General features: G+C 38.1%; 1 protein-coding gene across 4 annotated transcripts in view; it reads left to right on the top strand.

Moving 5' to 3' along the window:
* The window catches only part of pde4d (phosphodiesterase 4D, cAMP-specific), a 698,763-nt gene that overhangs the window by 645,777 nt on the left and 36,487 nt on the right, over window positions 1–16,499 (top strand). For all 4 annotated transcript variants that reach the window (XM_063042963.1, XM_063042964.1, XM_063042966.1 and 1 more), the window contains one exon: window positions 2,183–2,295. In XM_063042963.1, the coding sequence (XP_062899033.1) occupies window positions 2,183–2,295 (113 nt within the window). The remainder of the gene's footprint in view (window positions 1–2,182; window positions 2,296–16,499) is intronic.

The raw sequence follows: 16,499 nt of genomic DNA, 5'->3' as shown, positions 1-16,499 counted from the left end.
CAAGACCTCAAGGCTGCTGTCCAGCACCGCTCCCAATTAACCCAGCACAGCTTGAGCAATTTTGCTAGGAGGAATAGGCAAATCTTGCTCCATCACATTATGCAAAGCTAATCGAGAGTTATCCACAATAAAAACTTCCAGTAAGCTGGCAGTGCTTGCAAACACAGCAGCCTCTCGGGGGCCAACCAAAGGTGTTTTTTTCTTTGTAAAATTTGATGTTTACGATCCAAAGACAATTCTACTCCAAGAACATCGGGTACTGCAGGGCTACACCATCAGTGAACTGCTCATTGGTCGGAGTAGCTGGACTGGTGTCGGCGGTAGAGCCAGCTGAAGTGCTGAAGGAACTGGCAGTGGTGTAGGAGGAACTGGCCAAGGTGTTGAAGGAGCCGGTCTGGATTTTGGAGGAACGATTGGGATATTGGAGGAGCCCACCGATGTGTCGGAGGAGCCGATTTGGGTTTGGAGGAGCTGTCCTGGTTGCAGACCATGTTGCTCCCTGCTACTCAGAAACATCGGAGCTGGGGCAATATAACCGTGGGTGATTGTCTCGGACATTTCACTTGTGATTGCATGACTCTGTTGGACAGTGATAATGTAAGTTGCCACAGACCTGTTACCCTTGTCTGGTGGAGGGAAAGTCAACATATGAGCTGTGTAGCTTCAGATACAGTGAGATCTAGGCCTCAAGCCTTGGGCTTGCCTGCTGCTGCAGACCAGGTGAGAGACGTGGAAGTGCTACAGCATGGTTGAGTTCAGTTGGGGCCTGGGCTTGCCCATCAGTGCTGCCCTCCTGTGTTTGAGCGGTGTGCTACATATAGTTTTTTATTGTGCTTCTAATGTGCTTCTTTGCTCACTATTTTGAATGTTATTCAGTATTTTTTAATGTTAGCTTGCTATTTTGAATATTTTGCATCTTGGCCCAAGAGGAATGCTGTCTCATTCAGCTGTATCTACGTATGATTTCAATGATAAGTAAACTTGATTTGATTTGATTGGCTGCAATATCTGCGGGAGGTAGTCTAACTGAGTACTGAGCAAAGGGGGATAAATACTTTTGAGAAGTTGCCATTTCAGTTTTTGAACTTTTAGTTTTTCTTTTTTGACAATTTTTCCTGCTTTTTGGGCTCTACTGTGGAAAAAAAGGAGCATGTGATTCACAACTAAATATTCTTCATTAAATTGATTAAAATCGCTGGTTGTAATACCCTTGTATATGAACAAAGGGTTTGGAGGCTGAATACTTTTTCAAGGTACTTTATATTCTTAAAATATAATGAAAAATAGAAAAATGTGTAGAAGTTCAATTCATTTTGTTGTGATGGAACCTGGAAATATTTTGGCAGCCAACTCACAAAAACTGCTTTGTTTGTTTCTCACTGAAGGAGTGCCAGATCCTGATCCTCCCTAAAGATCTATGCCGGGATTTCTAATCAGCCTGGCCCTTTGCTTATACAGTGCACTACCGCTTCTGGTTCAAAGAAAAGAGGCAGACTTTCTTAGTTGTGTGATGCCACATAAGAGTCCTTTAACTGATTCTAGTACTACGAAGATAAAACTAGTCATATTTTCTTGAAGTGATGTGAATGGTTTAATGTCACAGTTAAAACAGGAAAAAAAAAGCAGGAAACTAATCTAATTGGAACTGGAATGTGTGAGAGGATGTACTGGCTTGTTCAAATGGTTTTATACATTCAACTGAGCAGCTGTGGAGCAGTTTAAAAAATTCATTCGGAGTTATCATGAAGAAAATTTAATGGGCAACGTGAAGCTGACTCAAGTACCTGGCTCAGAATAAAGGCGTCTACTTCTCTTATGGAAAATATTCTGCAGACTAAATAAGTGTGTTCACTTTGGCTTTAATAATACCAGTACATCAAAGGATGGACAAAGAGAGAATTCTTCATTCATTGTATAACGCTTATGACTGACGGACCTGCTACTGTGTTTTCCTTTCCCACAGAAAAAGAACTCAACGCTAACGTGGCCGCTCTGGTTTGAAAAAGAGAAAAGACTATATTCCTGTTGTTATTTTGTTGAGAAAACATTATGAAGGACAACTCATGTGTGAGCTCTGGTCACCCGAACATGGCTTTGTGTGGCATGGTGGACCCTTACACTGTCAAAGCTAATCCTGTAAAAAGTTCAAAAGCTGAACTTCCATTCATCTGTTTGCTCGCAGAGGAGGCCTACCAAAAACTTGCAACAGAGACCCTGGAGGAGCTTGACTGGTGCCTGGACCAGCTGGAGACCCTGCAGACCAGGAATTCTGTCAGTGAAATGGCCTCCAATAAGGTACGTCTTTGATGCTGAGGTCTATTGATCAGTTTATGTATTTGAATAACCTTTGAGGCAGAGAAATATAATATTGTACCTCATGAATAAAGTTTTCTGCAGGCACATTATAAAAGTTTGAATGATCAGAATTTAACTGATCCAGGGAAGGAAGATGTTTCCATGGAATGTATCTTGCAGAATATCACTCAGTCATATTCTACAAACATTAGAAAGAAACAGCCTTATTAAGAATCAATACACACTTTAAGTTCGGACTCAAATAGGTGATCCACTCCCCATACCAAATCTCTGAGATCAAATGTTTTTCTCTTCCATTACATTGGAATCAATTTCAATCATACTGGCATTTCTGCAGCAAAATTTTATATTTCCAAGTAAGAATGTAGGCAAAGAAAATTTTAATTTTAAAAATCTGATTGTAGGCCTTATTTATTATTCAGATAGAAAGAATATATTTTCATTTAATGATTGCAAAAATGATATTCCCAGATTAAGAATTTAAATGGTTTCTGCTTTTTTTGTTTGTTTTCCTGAGACAAGTTTACAGTTGCAATAAGCTTATCTCATAATTGAATCCTAAATGGAAGATGTTTTGTGAAAACCAAACATGAATACAAATATTGTTGATTTGTCAGACACTGTGCAACCTGAATTATAGTGCAAGCTTCCCTCAGTAAGTATGATGAATGAAACTCATTGTGATTTAAAGGGTTTTCCAGTCTGATGTTTTGATGATCACTTTCCTTTGGAAGGCTTACAGGTGATAATTTAAGATGATCAGATTTTGTTGCAAATGGATGCAAAGACTACAATTATTGAGGCAGACATTTGGTCACGTCAGCCACTACTGTGAAATAGGGAACGTGTTTGTAATTTTAATCAACACAATACATGGACACTACATGTTACTGTCTTAAACGAAACAGAAAAATGACATTTGTACACAATGTACTTTTTCTTGTGTTTTTGCATGCAATGTTTAGTGAAATTAAATATATATCTACAGTTGTAATTATCACTTGAACTCTGTTGTAAAACAATCATAAGTGGAAGCTTTAAGTATTAGTTTTCATGACATGCATTGGACAGTGTGTACCATCAGGATTAGCAAATTATGTTGTGGATATGCACAGTTAGTTTACACTATAAAGTAAAGGCATTTGTAGATGCTATATGCATTTAATGTAAGTGACACATGGTACTTCTATATAGTATAATTTGTAATAGTGTTTGTCACTTTTCAAATTATAACTTAACTGGTAACAGAAATCGGCACACTTTAGTAATAATTGTCTTATAGCACTACCTGCATTTCCATTTTTCATCATTTCCTCAGATACATAGATCAATATGCTTTCCTTTCAATAGTATGTAACCTTTGATTTCCAATTCATTCAGTAATAGCAGTTCTTCGTATGCCAGGATTTTGTTTTGATAAATATCACTAAAGAATTAATTTCTCAGAAACACACACACACAAACACAGCGATTCATCCACTCTGCCATTTGATTTCTAAATGGACATTGAACCCATGAACACTACCTCGCTTTTTAATTTCTGTCTTTTTGCATGACATATCTTAATTTAACTATTTCATATATATATGTATGTATGTATATATTTTTTTTACTGTAATTCAGGATTGTTTTTATCATGTATAGCATTATATTGCTACCGCAAAGTTAGCAAATTTCACAGTATAAGCCAGTAATATTAAACCTGATTCTAATTCTGATTGTGTGGGAGAATTTGTATAAAAATGTAGTAATGCGTTGAAGTATGAATGACCCTTTTTTCCCATAGCTATGAAACTGGTTTTAAAGGATGTGATGTTGAGACTTTATAAGGCATTGGTAAGACCATATTTGGAGTATTGTTCGCAGTCTAAGGAAGGATGTGCTGGCATTGGAGAAGTTCCAGAGCAGGTTCATGAGAATGATCCAAGGAATTAACAGGTTAACACATGAGGAGTGTTTTATGGCTCTGAGCCTGTAATCGTTGGATTGTAAAAGCATGGGGGGGGGGGGGGTGTGGTCCTCATTGAAACATACCAAATACTGAAAGGCCTAAGTAGAGTGTATGAGGAGAAGATATTTCCATTAATGGGAGAGTCTAGGACAAGAGGGCCCAACCTCAGAATAGAAGGAGATCTCTTTAGAACAGAGATGAGGAGGAATTTCTTTAGTCAAGGACTGGTGAATCTGTGGAATTCATTGCCACAGAAGGTTGTGGAAGCCAAGTCATTGGGTATATTTAAAACAGAGGTTGGTAAATTTGTGTTTAGTATGAGTAGTAAAAGTTATAGGAAGAAGGCAGGAGATTGGTGTGGAGAGGGGAAATAAGTTGGTCATGATTGAATAGCCAAATTCTGCTTCAATACCCTATGGTTATATGATCTAGGTTTTCTTTATGACGCCATGGATAATTCCTTAACTCAATTGTCATTATGGTTCCACAGATGTTTCCAGAAAGGACAAATAAGGCCAGGATTGAAACTTTAAACATAAGGTTGAGGTAAACATACAAACAAGACCATTGAAAAGGTCATTTTCTAGTAAATTAAAAATCTTCTGTACTGGTACTTTTTACAATATCAGACATTTACCCTTTTCATTACTTGCTGCATCTCCAGACTAACTGTGTGCTTCCTCTATAATGAAACCTGGATCTTTCTCACTGTTAACTTCCAATAGTCTCATATTAACTAATATTCTGCTTTTCTATTCATCTTACCAAAATGATAATCACCTATTTCCCAATACAATACTTAATCTGCATATTTATCCCTTTTCATACTCACTACTTCCTTAACCAAGTCACCTCAATGAAGTCATTAATATGAATTGTAAACACCTAAACTCCAGTATTTTTGCCAGAGGAACCTATCAGTCACAACTTACCAACCTGAAAAATAGACTATTTTCTTTCTCTTTCTACAAGTGTACCACATTGCTCTCCTTATTTAAGAAGACATATACTTACTCGGAGGAGAGGCGGTGAAATTTTACTAGGTCCACCTCTGGATACGGAGGCCATTCTTCCAGGAACGAATAAGCAGAATGTGCATGTATTCTTTGGAGCTTAGAAATATGAGAGGTGATCACTGCGAATAAAAAATGTTCAAAAAAGGCTCGGTAGAGATGGTGAAGATAGTGAAGCCCCAGGGGATTAGAATTAGGAGGCATAGTCTCAGGAAAAAGCTTGACTTATGTACAGTACAGTGAGGTAAGAAATTTCTTTTTTCTTCAAAAGTTGTTATCTTACTAATTTTCTACCACAGAGAGCTGTTTATGAATCATTAAATAAATTAAAGAAGAGCTGAGTGGTTTTTGGACCATGGGAGATTCAAGAATTATGGTGATTGAGCAGAAAAGTAGGCTGAAACCGATGATTATATCGGTTATGAATGGTAGAACCAGCTCGGTGGGATGTGCGGCCTTCCCTGCCTTGTACTCTTTTATGTGTTGTGCTGTGGCACATTCCTGTCCGTGCAAATTTATTTGCATTTTAGAACATTGCTCCCAGGATTTCATTTTGAAGAAAAGCAAAGCATGATAATGCAAGGACAGTTTTTGTTTAAACATGATCAATGAGAACTGGATGTAGATAAAGTTTGCTCTTGCTGTAGCATAACATGGCAGAGTGCCCAACCGTATATCAGAGATTAATTCTGCTCTTGTGCTAATAAGGAACAAACAATAAAGCGTAAAAGTTATTTTGTACTAAAGTTCCTTTACAAAATATCCTTTTGACTTTTTCTGGTTACCTGTCCTGATAACCACCTTTGTTCAAGGTATTATATAATTTGGTTATGCTTGTTTGGGATATTTTACTACCTAAATATTGCTGATGTTATTTGTTTCCATAAAGAATTAGTGTTCATACAATACAAAGATTGCTTTCTGCTGATCAACTTCCTGCATGTTTGCACAATCTGGCCAGTAGAAAGAAAAAAAATGTTTTGCATTTTGAAAGTGTTGGTCGTTTCATTGGTATGAAGATCCTACTGTAGCCTTTTAAACAAGAAAAAAAGTGTCATGATTCTTTAATTTCAAAATGAAGATATTTTGATTGTTCATTCAGTGAAAAAAAGCTGGCAAATTGTTCATGACCAAAAGAATAATGAGTTAAATTTCTAGATGATATCCTCGGAATTGGATTAACAAAAATCTATCAGCACCTATTTTTTGTGCAAAGAACATATAAGCTACAGTTTTGGGCCCATATTGTAGCGTTCACATGCATTTCCTGTTCCTGCATTGTCCATTGGAGAGTTGGACAGGCACCTCACTGTGTCATAGAGTAATACAGGATGGAACCAGTCTCTTTGCCCAACTGGTCCATGCCAACCACAGCATCCTCCCTGATAATCCCAGTTGCCCACATTCGGCCCATAACCCTACAAGCCCTTCTCCTCCGTGTACCCATCTAAACATCTCTTAAATGCTGCAATTGCATCTGCCTTAACCACTTCCTCTGGCAGATCATTCCAGGTACTTACTAACCTCTGTGTAAAAAAAAATTACCTCTCAGATCTCTTTTAAATCTTGCCCCTCTTATCTTGTACTTGTGTCCTCTAGTTCTGGACTCCCCAACACTGGGGTAAAGACTATGAACATCCACTTTATCCATACCTGTCATGATTTTATAAATTATGTAGTCACCTCTCCTTCAGGGAATAAAATTCTAGCATGGACAGTCAGGTATAACTCAAGCCCTCCAGTCCAGTTACCATGTTCATAAATCTCTTCTGTATCCTCACCAGTTTTTAATGGTTTTCCTATAAGAGAGTGACCAATACGGTACACAATCCTCCAAATGCCATCACAATTGTGCACTGAAAGTGGGAACGGGGCAGGGAGAGGGGAATCATGATTGTGAAAAGGGGAAGGGAGAGGGGAGGCAGCAGGAAGCACCAGAGAGACATTCTGTAGTGATCAACAAACCAATTGTTTGAAATCAAATGACCTTGTCCGGTGTCTCAGGCCTGTGTGTGTCTGCACCCATGCCACATCCCGCCCCTGGTACTCTTTCTCTGCCACCTGTCCCACACTCCTCCCACGGTGCTGCATCCTCGCTATTCCCAACATCCTTTGCTCCCACCTGATTTACAGACTCACTCGCTGCTCCATGTTAACAAATACAGTACTGTGCAAAAGTCTTAGTCACTCTAGCTATAGACATGTGCCCATTTGCACAATGCTGTACACGTAGTGACACCATCCATATTAAAGAATTAACAGCAGAAATAAAATTACAAGGTTGCAGTTTGTGAATCGTGCAGTTGGCAGATGGCCCAACAAGAATCCCATCATGTGGAAAGTGCTGAAACCTCGGCTGCTCACTGTAGTGAATCCCTGATGTGCCACTAGTTGCAGGAGGTGATTTGCCCACTTCCTGGTGAGGGAGGGGAAAGGGGGTTTCTCCATGTTTTTCTTATGCTCTTTCTCACCATATTCTGGCCTCCAAGCTTTTCATACTGTCCTCCTTTAGTTTCACATGTCATCTTACCTTCCTTTGCTTTCCCCCATTTTGTGGACTCAGACCGGTGCTGCAGGGGGGACCATTTTAAGAGACAGTAGTGCTGCCTGTATAGCAAATAGCCATGAGTGTGAAACAAACAGGTTGGGTCTTAACACCTGTTAAAGGGGAATTAATCATGATAACATTTTCTTAAAGTACAGATGTTCCAATATTGGTTATTTTTTGGTAACTTCCCACGTAGTGTACTAAAACAAGTAAAATCCAGTTTCTTGGCTAATGTTTTAGTCATAGAGTCATACAACACAGAACGAGTCCTGATTGGCCCATGTCAACCATGATTCCCATCTAAGATGGTCCCATTTGCCGATGTTCAGCTCATATCCCTTGAACCATTACCTATCCATGAACCTATCCAAGTGCCTTCTAAATGTTACTAATGTACCTGACTCAACAACTTCCTTTAGTAGTTCATTCCATGTATTATCTACTCTATGGGTGAAAAAGCCACCCCTTGCATTCCTGTTAAATCTCTCCCTTCTCACCCTAAACCTACATCTCTAGCTTTAGATTCCGCAACCCCAGGAAAAAGACAGTGCATTTATCCTATCCATGCCCCTCATAATTTTATACACCTCCATAAGATTGCCTCCTATTCTCCTGTACACCAATGAGAAAAGTCCCAACCTACTAAACCTCTTTCTGTTATTCAGTCCTTCAAGTTCTGCCAACATCCTTGTAAATCTTTACTGTACTTGTTCCAATTCAATAATACAGCATCTTACCAATAGTAAGGTTGCCAAAAAATGAACACAGTATTCCAAATGTGGCCCCACCAACATCTTGTACAGCTGCATCATGACATCCCAACTTCTAAACTCAGCACCCGAACTAATGAAAGGCCATTGTGCCCAAAGCCACCTTCACAATCTTGTCCACTTTCAGGCAACCATGTTCTTGTACTCCTCGATACCTCCCTTCAACAACGGTCCTACAATTCACTGTGACAATCCTGCTCTCATTCGTCTTCCCAAAATGCAACACCTCACACTTATCAGAATTAAACTCCATTTGCATCCCTCAGCATACTTAGTCAGCTGACCGAGATTTCTCTGTGAATCCTGATAACCACATTCACTGTCAATGGCAATGCCTATTTTACTGTCATTTGCAATCTTACTGACCTTCTACATTCTCATCCAAATCATTCATGTATATGACAGATAGAAATGGGCCTGATACTGAACCCTGGGGAACACTACTAATTACATGCTTCCAGTCTGAGAAGCAACCTTCTACAATTGTCCTCTGCTTCCTACCATCAATGAACTAATTCTGCATCCATTTAGCTAGCTGTTTATTGATCCTATGTGATGCATCTCTCAGCAGCAGGCCACCTTGTGGAACCTTACCAAAGGCCTTACTGAAGTTCATATATACCACATCTACCACACAGCCCTCATCAACATTCTTGATTACTTCTTCAGAAACCTCAATTAAATTTGCAAGACATGCTCTCCCGTGCACAAAGCTGTGATTTCTATCCTGAATCAGCCTGTCTTTGTTTATCTCTTTCTTCAAAATCCTCTCTAGTAATTTGCCTACCACACAGAGGTTAGGCCTGTTGGTGTATAGTGTCTAGGCCTTACTTTGCAGCCCTTCTTAAATAAAAGGCATAGGTAGTGTGTTGGTTAGGAATAAGTATGTTAAATGCGCTGGGGACACTCAGCAGGGCAGGCAGCATCATTGGAGAGAGAAACAGAATTAAAGTTCTAGTTAAAAATTCCAACACCTGCAGCTTTTTTGTTCTTCGTTTTTGGCTGGATCTTTGGAGAATTTCCTACTAATGCAAACACTACTTTTTAGACTGGTCTTAAATAGCAGATACATCTTGTTTCAGCATTCCCTCCATATAAAAGATGTGATTTAAATTAGTGCAACACCATGTCAACTTGTGTTATGTGCCAAAACTTGGAGAACAGCTTAACCCCTGACCAGACAGCAAGGCACCCACTTCTGATTGCAGTCAACGCAAAAGTAAATAAAAGCTTGCTATGTGCTCCAATAATTTGATGGAAGGATACTGAGAGCATGCATCATCAAATTTTGTCTTTTGGGCGAGGTTGTCTTAGACTGTCATTCAAATCTTAATCACCAGGAAAAATTGGGTGGATTGCTAAACCAAAGATTGACAATGAGAATATTAAAGGAATTATGAGTAAGAAAGTGATTATGGAAACTGCAAGTTTTAATAGACAATTTCAGTTGATGTTCCACAGAGACTTTGTGGCAACTTCTGCATTTTGGAATGCTGATCATGGGTATTTAGATGAAAAAGAAACGAGAAATGCAGCTTTGGCGAAAAGTGCCAGTAAACGTACTAAAATTGAAATGCAAAACTTTAACAACAGGAATTCTGCAGATGCTGGAAATTCAAGCAACACACATAAAAGTTGCTGGTCTTTGTTTGCTGCCTAATAAACATTAAATAAATTGTTTACTATGTAAATTTTGAGTAACTTATAGACTTGACTGAAAATGAAATATCTTCACTTTAGCATAGTTTTTATCGTCCCATCTTTTGAGAAAAATATGAGAAGATTAAAAAAATCTCAAGTGAGTCTTTCAACAGCACTTTAGTTCCACCAACCTGATGAGATAATGATGGACCTGCTGAGTATTTGTTTTATTTACTTTTGATATGGTGGTGAGTTTTTGTGTGATGCTCTCCTCAATATATTGAAATGAAATCTCTGAAAGATAACTAGACCCTAGAACATTATAGCACAGTATAGTCCCTTCAGCCTACAATGTTGTGTCGACCTACATAAACCTACTCCACAATCGATCTAATCCTTCCCTCCTACACAGCACTTTATGCTTCATTTTTCTTACATCCATGAGTCTATCTAAGAGTCTCTTAAATATCTTAAAAAGCTGTGCATTTTTTTTTCCAAAGCAAAGTTAAAGTTCTAGCAAGTAATGCCCATTGTATGCAGCAAATGTTAACACTTTAGGAGTTTTTTCTCTGAAAACTACTTAAGTTGCAATTCCTTTATGGCATATTCTCAAAAAAATTCTCATCAAATTAAATAAAATTACCTCAAAGCATGCATAAACTTTCATTACAGATGGCTTTATTTCAAGATGTTAGATCCTGTTTGTGCAACCTGGTGCATGGTAGGACAACGTTATTTGAGAAGTCAAAACAACACAAAGAATAATGTAGTGTCCTGGAGCATACAAAGCAAAGATGATTCAGAAGATAATGTGTGTTATCTGCAAGCTTTCAGCAGTCAGTCATTCCTCACCCCTTTGGTGATTTTATTTTGCATCAAATATAACCAAAGTACAATTCATGAATTCTGCTGGTTCAAAGTTAGAATATTGGCCACCAATAATGTTTTCTTCTGGTATTTAGTGGATACAATCTTCCATCCATGAAGACATGGAAAACATTCACAAATTTAATTCAGCTAGCTATATCGAGGGATATATTTCTCTGAAACTGATGATTATTCCACTTCAATAGACAAACAAAGCAGCTCTGAGGATTCTCAAATTGTTGCCAAGGTACTTGGTAAATAATCTGTTTGAACTTTTTGGTGCAATTTCAATGTGGCCTTTCTAAAACATTGCTGGAGAAATAATCAAAACTAAACTGTGCTGTATTCTTAGTAGAGAATTATTATCTGAGCTCACTTGAAAAAAAACACACATTTAAAAATGCATTGGATTTCCAGTAAGAAATATCTTTTTTCATTTCCTCTTCTTAATCCCACTCAAAAGATTTCCAAAGCAGAATAAACAGAAGTCAAATACATAGCCTTGATCTGAGATTGCAAATGATTACTGTAATTTGACATATTGAAATGCAGCGTATTCACTGTATCAGATCAGATACGTCCTCGTTCTAAATTTCATCAGTTAATATCAAAGCATGCGGATGTTATGTCATGTCTTTTTTAACTAATTCACTGTTGGGGAAAAATATAATTAATATAAGACAGCATCAAAGCACCATAAGTATTTTGAAACTTTGCAAATCAGAACATTTTCAGCCTTTTTGTGTTTCAAGTTCATTTACGTAAAAGATATTACCATTATCTGGAGCCCATTAACCAGCTGCAATGCATAAAAGTTTCATCCTCCACCTAACGCTGTGAATGGTCAGTCAGCTTTCACTGCTGTAGCAACTGTGTGAGAATCTGCAGTATATGGTTTAATTAAGCTTCTGGTCCTGGGCACATCAGTTGCACCAATGTAAATTAAATGGACTAGAAAGCAAACACCTCTTACATTAGCCAGAGATTGAATGTGTAGGGTCTTTAGTAGCAGACTATAAATCAATCTATCATGATAAGTAGTCAGGATATTTTATTTAAATTAGTACACATTTCAGCAAATAACTATGCTCCACTATGTACTATGGAGCATAGTGTCCTATCATTTTTACCTCTCAAATACAACTGTCCTACCATGCTCCAGGTTATACAAAACGGAATCTAACATCTTGAAACAAAGCGATTTGTAATGAAAGCTTCCCTCCAGATGTGAGGGGAAAGTACACAATTAGTTAAAGGACATTAACAGCGTTCAAAAATAAATTTATTATCAAAATATATACAGGTCACCATGTACAACTCTGAGATTCTTTTTCTTGCAGGCAAACTCATTAAATCCATAGAATAAAAATCAAAACAGAATCAGTGAAAGACTGCACCAACTTGGGCATTCAGCCATTGTGCAAAAGACAACAAACGAGCAAATACAAAAAGAAAGAATAATAATAATGAACAAACAAGTAATAAATATTGAGAACATGAGACAAAGAGCCCTTCAAAATTTGTGGGGACATTACAGTGATGTGGTAAGTGAAGTCTGGTGAAGTTATCCCCTTTGGTTCAAGAGCCTGATGGCTGAGGGGTAATAACTGTTCCTGAACCTGGTGGTGTGAGCCCTGCGGCTCCTGTACCACCTTACTGATGGAAGCAGTGAGAAGAGAGCATGTTCTGGGTGGTGGATATCCCTGATGATGGATGCTGCCTTCCTGCAACAGCATATCATGTAGATGTGCTCAATGATTGGGAGGGCTTTACCTATGATAGACTGGGCCATATCCACTACTTTTTGTAGGGTTTTCCATTCAAGGGCATTAGTGTTTCCGCACCAGGCTGTGATGCAACTAGGCAATATACTCTGCACTACACATCTATACAAATTAATCAAAATTTTAGATACCATGCTGAATCTTCACAAAACTCCTAAGAAAGTAGAGGCACTGCTATGCTTTCAGAGCAAATGCACTTACGTGCTGAGCTCAGGACAGGACAGGACTTCTGAAATAATAACACCAAGGAATTTAAAGTTGCTGACCCTCTCCAGCTCTGATCCTTCAATGAGGACTGGCTCAACGACCTCTGATTTCCTTCTCCTGAAGTCAATAATCAGCTCCTTTGTTTTGCTGACATTGGATTAAGTGGTTATTGTTATCTCACCACTCAGCCAGATTTTCAATCTCCCTCCTATATGCTAATGTACAGAGGGATTTTGAGATCAAATCCATATCTCCTTGAAAGTGGCAATTCAGTAGATGGGGGTAAAGGCATATGCCATGTTTACCTTCATCAATAGGAGCACAGAATGCGAGAGTCAGAAAGTCAGGATACAGTGGTATATAACTTTGTCAAAGCCACACTTGGAAGTATTACATGCAACTCTAGTTGTCTCATTGCTGGGGGATGTGGATGCTTCGGAGAGGGTGCAGAACAGGTTTACCAGCATGCAGGAGATAAGATCACGGTATTGTAATGATTTTAAATAAGCACATGAATGTGCAGATAATGGGCAGTTATGGATCATGTGCAGGCAAAAGAAATTAATTTAACTTGACATCATGTTCATCACAGAAATCATGAGCTGAAATGAGAAATCATGCTCCTATGCAGTATTCTTTTATGTTCTCATTAGGCTTGTAAAAAGATCCTAGTGCACAAATTTCTGAATATTAAACAAGTGGAAGTTGCTTCACGAATACTGATCCCCAGATTTTGGCGAGAATGGTATTACAGACAGTAAGTGATTCAGTCAGCACATCCAAATGTGAAATTTGACTTATAAAAGAGGATGAGAGTGGGTGAATCTGAGGATGTCTTGCGGAAGTGTATCTGTCATGGATTAGGTAAAAGAAAGCATTTAAATTGTGCATTATGAACTGCCTGCCTGTGTTACCCTGTCATTCCATGAGTCATCAGGAATCATCCTCATCAACTACACCAGCTGCTGTGCAGGCGGCTTTCCCGGTTCCTTCAGAATGATGTGAGTCACCAGGCATGGCAGTGTCACATTGATATCAATCCAGGATCCAGTGCTTCACTGTGAAACTCTGTGCAGACTTTTAATTGCTTCTGCTATGGTGTTTCTAGCAGAGTCCTGAGATCTGCTTTATCGTTTATCTTACTTTCATACCAAATAGATTTGTTTTTTGGTATTTCTGAGGCTGAAGAGATTGGCCCTTTGGGAGGGAAGTTATTGGAGAAGTATCTTGCATAGGCGCAGGATATGTCAAGAAGTATAATATTTTATTCACTAAACATTTTCCTGGTTGAACTGAACTTTGAGTGGGTCAACGGTATGCATTTAGAGTCTCATGTTAACACAATTTCATTTCTAGAAAAGGGTACTGCTAGAAACCAGTAATGATTGTTAACAGAACATAAATTAATGTCTTCTATGAATACTAATTTCCATGGTGGCAGGACTATATGATAATTTAAACCTAATTACTTTTGTATACATAAAATACACTGAGATGTACACATACGTATCCTTAATGTGCTTGGTGATTGCTGGTAAGTATCACATCCCTGCTTCCCACCACCTGCAACATGCAAACCCAATTGATAGGAAAATGATAGCATTTTGAATTGCTTTAAACTTTCTGGCAAAGGTATTTAAAGCACCAGTGATGGAGAAATGCCACACGAAAGCCAGGTATTTCTTCCATATAGAAGAGAAAATCGTTACGAAAGGCACTTCAGGCCGCTCTGGGATGCTTCCATAAATCCGATGACTGATCTTATGGGCTAAGAGGTGAGGGTCAGGGGGCTGGTTGCTGTTAGTTTGGGTGGTGCAACTACCTTAACATTTTTACCGTCTATATTTGCACAATATGTATCTAAAATGATCAGTAGGTTAACCCCATCTCCTTGGGAGGTTGTATGTTCATTTGTCTCCCAAATTAATAGGTTCTCCCTTCCTGTAAAACTGCAATGAATGATAAGTTATTTTAAAAGATAAATAAAATGCAATATCATTGCCATATCAGAGGGAGTTTCCTCCTGAAACCACTGTCTGAACCAATACTTTTGTATTGAATATATAAATAATAATGTTACAAGATCAGACGGCTAAACTATTACCTAATGGTTCTAATGGTTTTGTAAGTCAAACATAATGTCATGCAGCCCAAAGAGATCATTAGATTCCTATCTAAAGTTTCCAGTTCTCAGTTTATTGAAAGTCATTGCATGACGGGATAATTTTGTTAAATAATGGTTAATAGAAAGAAAATTGTGTACTGTTCTGTTGAAAATTATAAACTCAGTGACTGAAGCTCAGAAATTTAATCACATAATTTCTTTCTAGGGGAAAAAGATGATTCTGCAATTTTGTTAAACTTCGTTCATAGTGCAAACAGCGGTTATCTGTAAAAGATGGGTAACTGCAGAAAGGTTTGGTTTTATAATTATGTCTATTAAACTATAATAATCATATGATTTGTCAACAATTACTTTGAAGTAAAAGTCCTTTGTACCTTAATTCAGATTAATCCTGGGAGCTCTTTTCATCTCCAGAGGGCAGTAAACACTCTGGGTGTTATGGATTGTGTCCACAGAAGAACATGCAGTTGTGCTGTTGCTTACTTACATTTTACAGAAGGCATTGATTTTTCATGTTCTCAGTGCATATCAGTTGTAGTCCAATTTCAGAGTTTTGTTCATACTTTACAAAGGCAAGTATTGACTATATAATGCAGTTATGATTACATAATGCATACTAATCCTTAAAGTAACATATGATTTGCTAAATGGATGACATGTCTGGAAACTTGCCCTTGACTCTAAACACAACAAAACACTTGGGCAGTGTGACTACCCTCACCCTCACTCCCAACCCCCATCCGCTATTTGTCACACCTCTCTTTTCTTTGTGCAAGAATTAATCTGAGAGTTTTGTAAAGTTGCCATTAATATTAACACTGAAGTATGAGTTTATAAGATCTGAATGTATAGGGGCAGAATTAGGCTATTCGGCCCATTAATTCTACTCTGCTATTCCATCATGGTTGATTTATTATCCCTCTCAACCCCATTCTCTTGCCTTCTCCCCATAACCTTTGATGTCCTGATGTTCTGATCATGAACATATCAACCTTTGCTTTAAATATACCCATGTTATATGTGTTATATGCCTCCACACATATAACATATTATAATTTCCCCACTGCTGATGGTCCTCAGTGGAAGTGCATTATTGTTATCTAACTTCCAATGGACACGAGTTCTTCTAATGGTTGTAATTGCAGAGATTTCCCAGTGTCTCTAAAGATCATAGATGATTTCATACCGCTTTAAAGGGGCAATGTCAGTTGTTGTCTATATTTCAGAATGAGAGACAGCCACATTCTACACAGAGAAACATCTCACCAGTTTACATA

This window comes from Mobula hypostoma, chromosome 3 (genome assembly GCF_963921235.1).
Source record: "Mobula hypostoma chromosome 3, sMobHyp1.1, whole genome shotgun sequence".
In the NCBI taxonomy this organism is placed as follows: domain Eukaryota; kingdom Metazoa; phylum Chordata; class Chondrichthyes; order Myliobatiformes; family Myliobatidae; genus Mobula; species Mobula hypostoma.
This window is presented reverse-complemented; position numbering and strand designations above follow the sequence as displayed.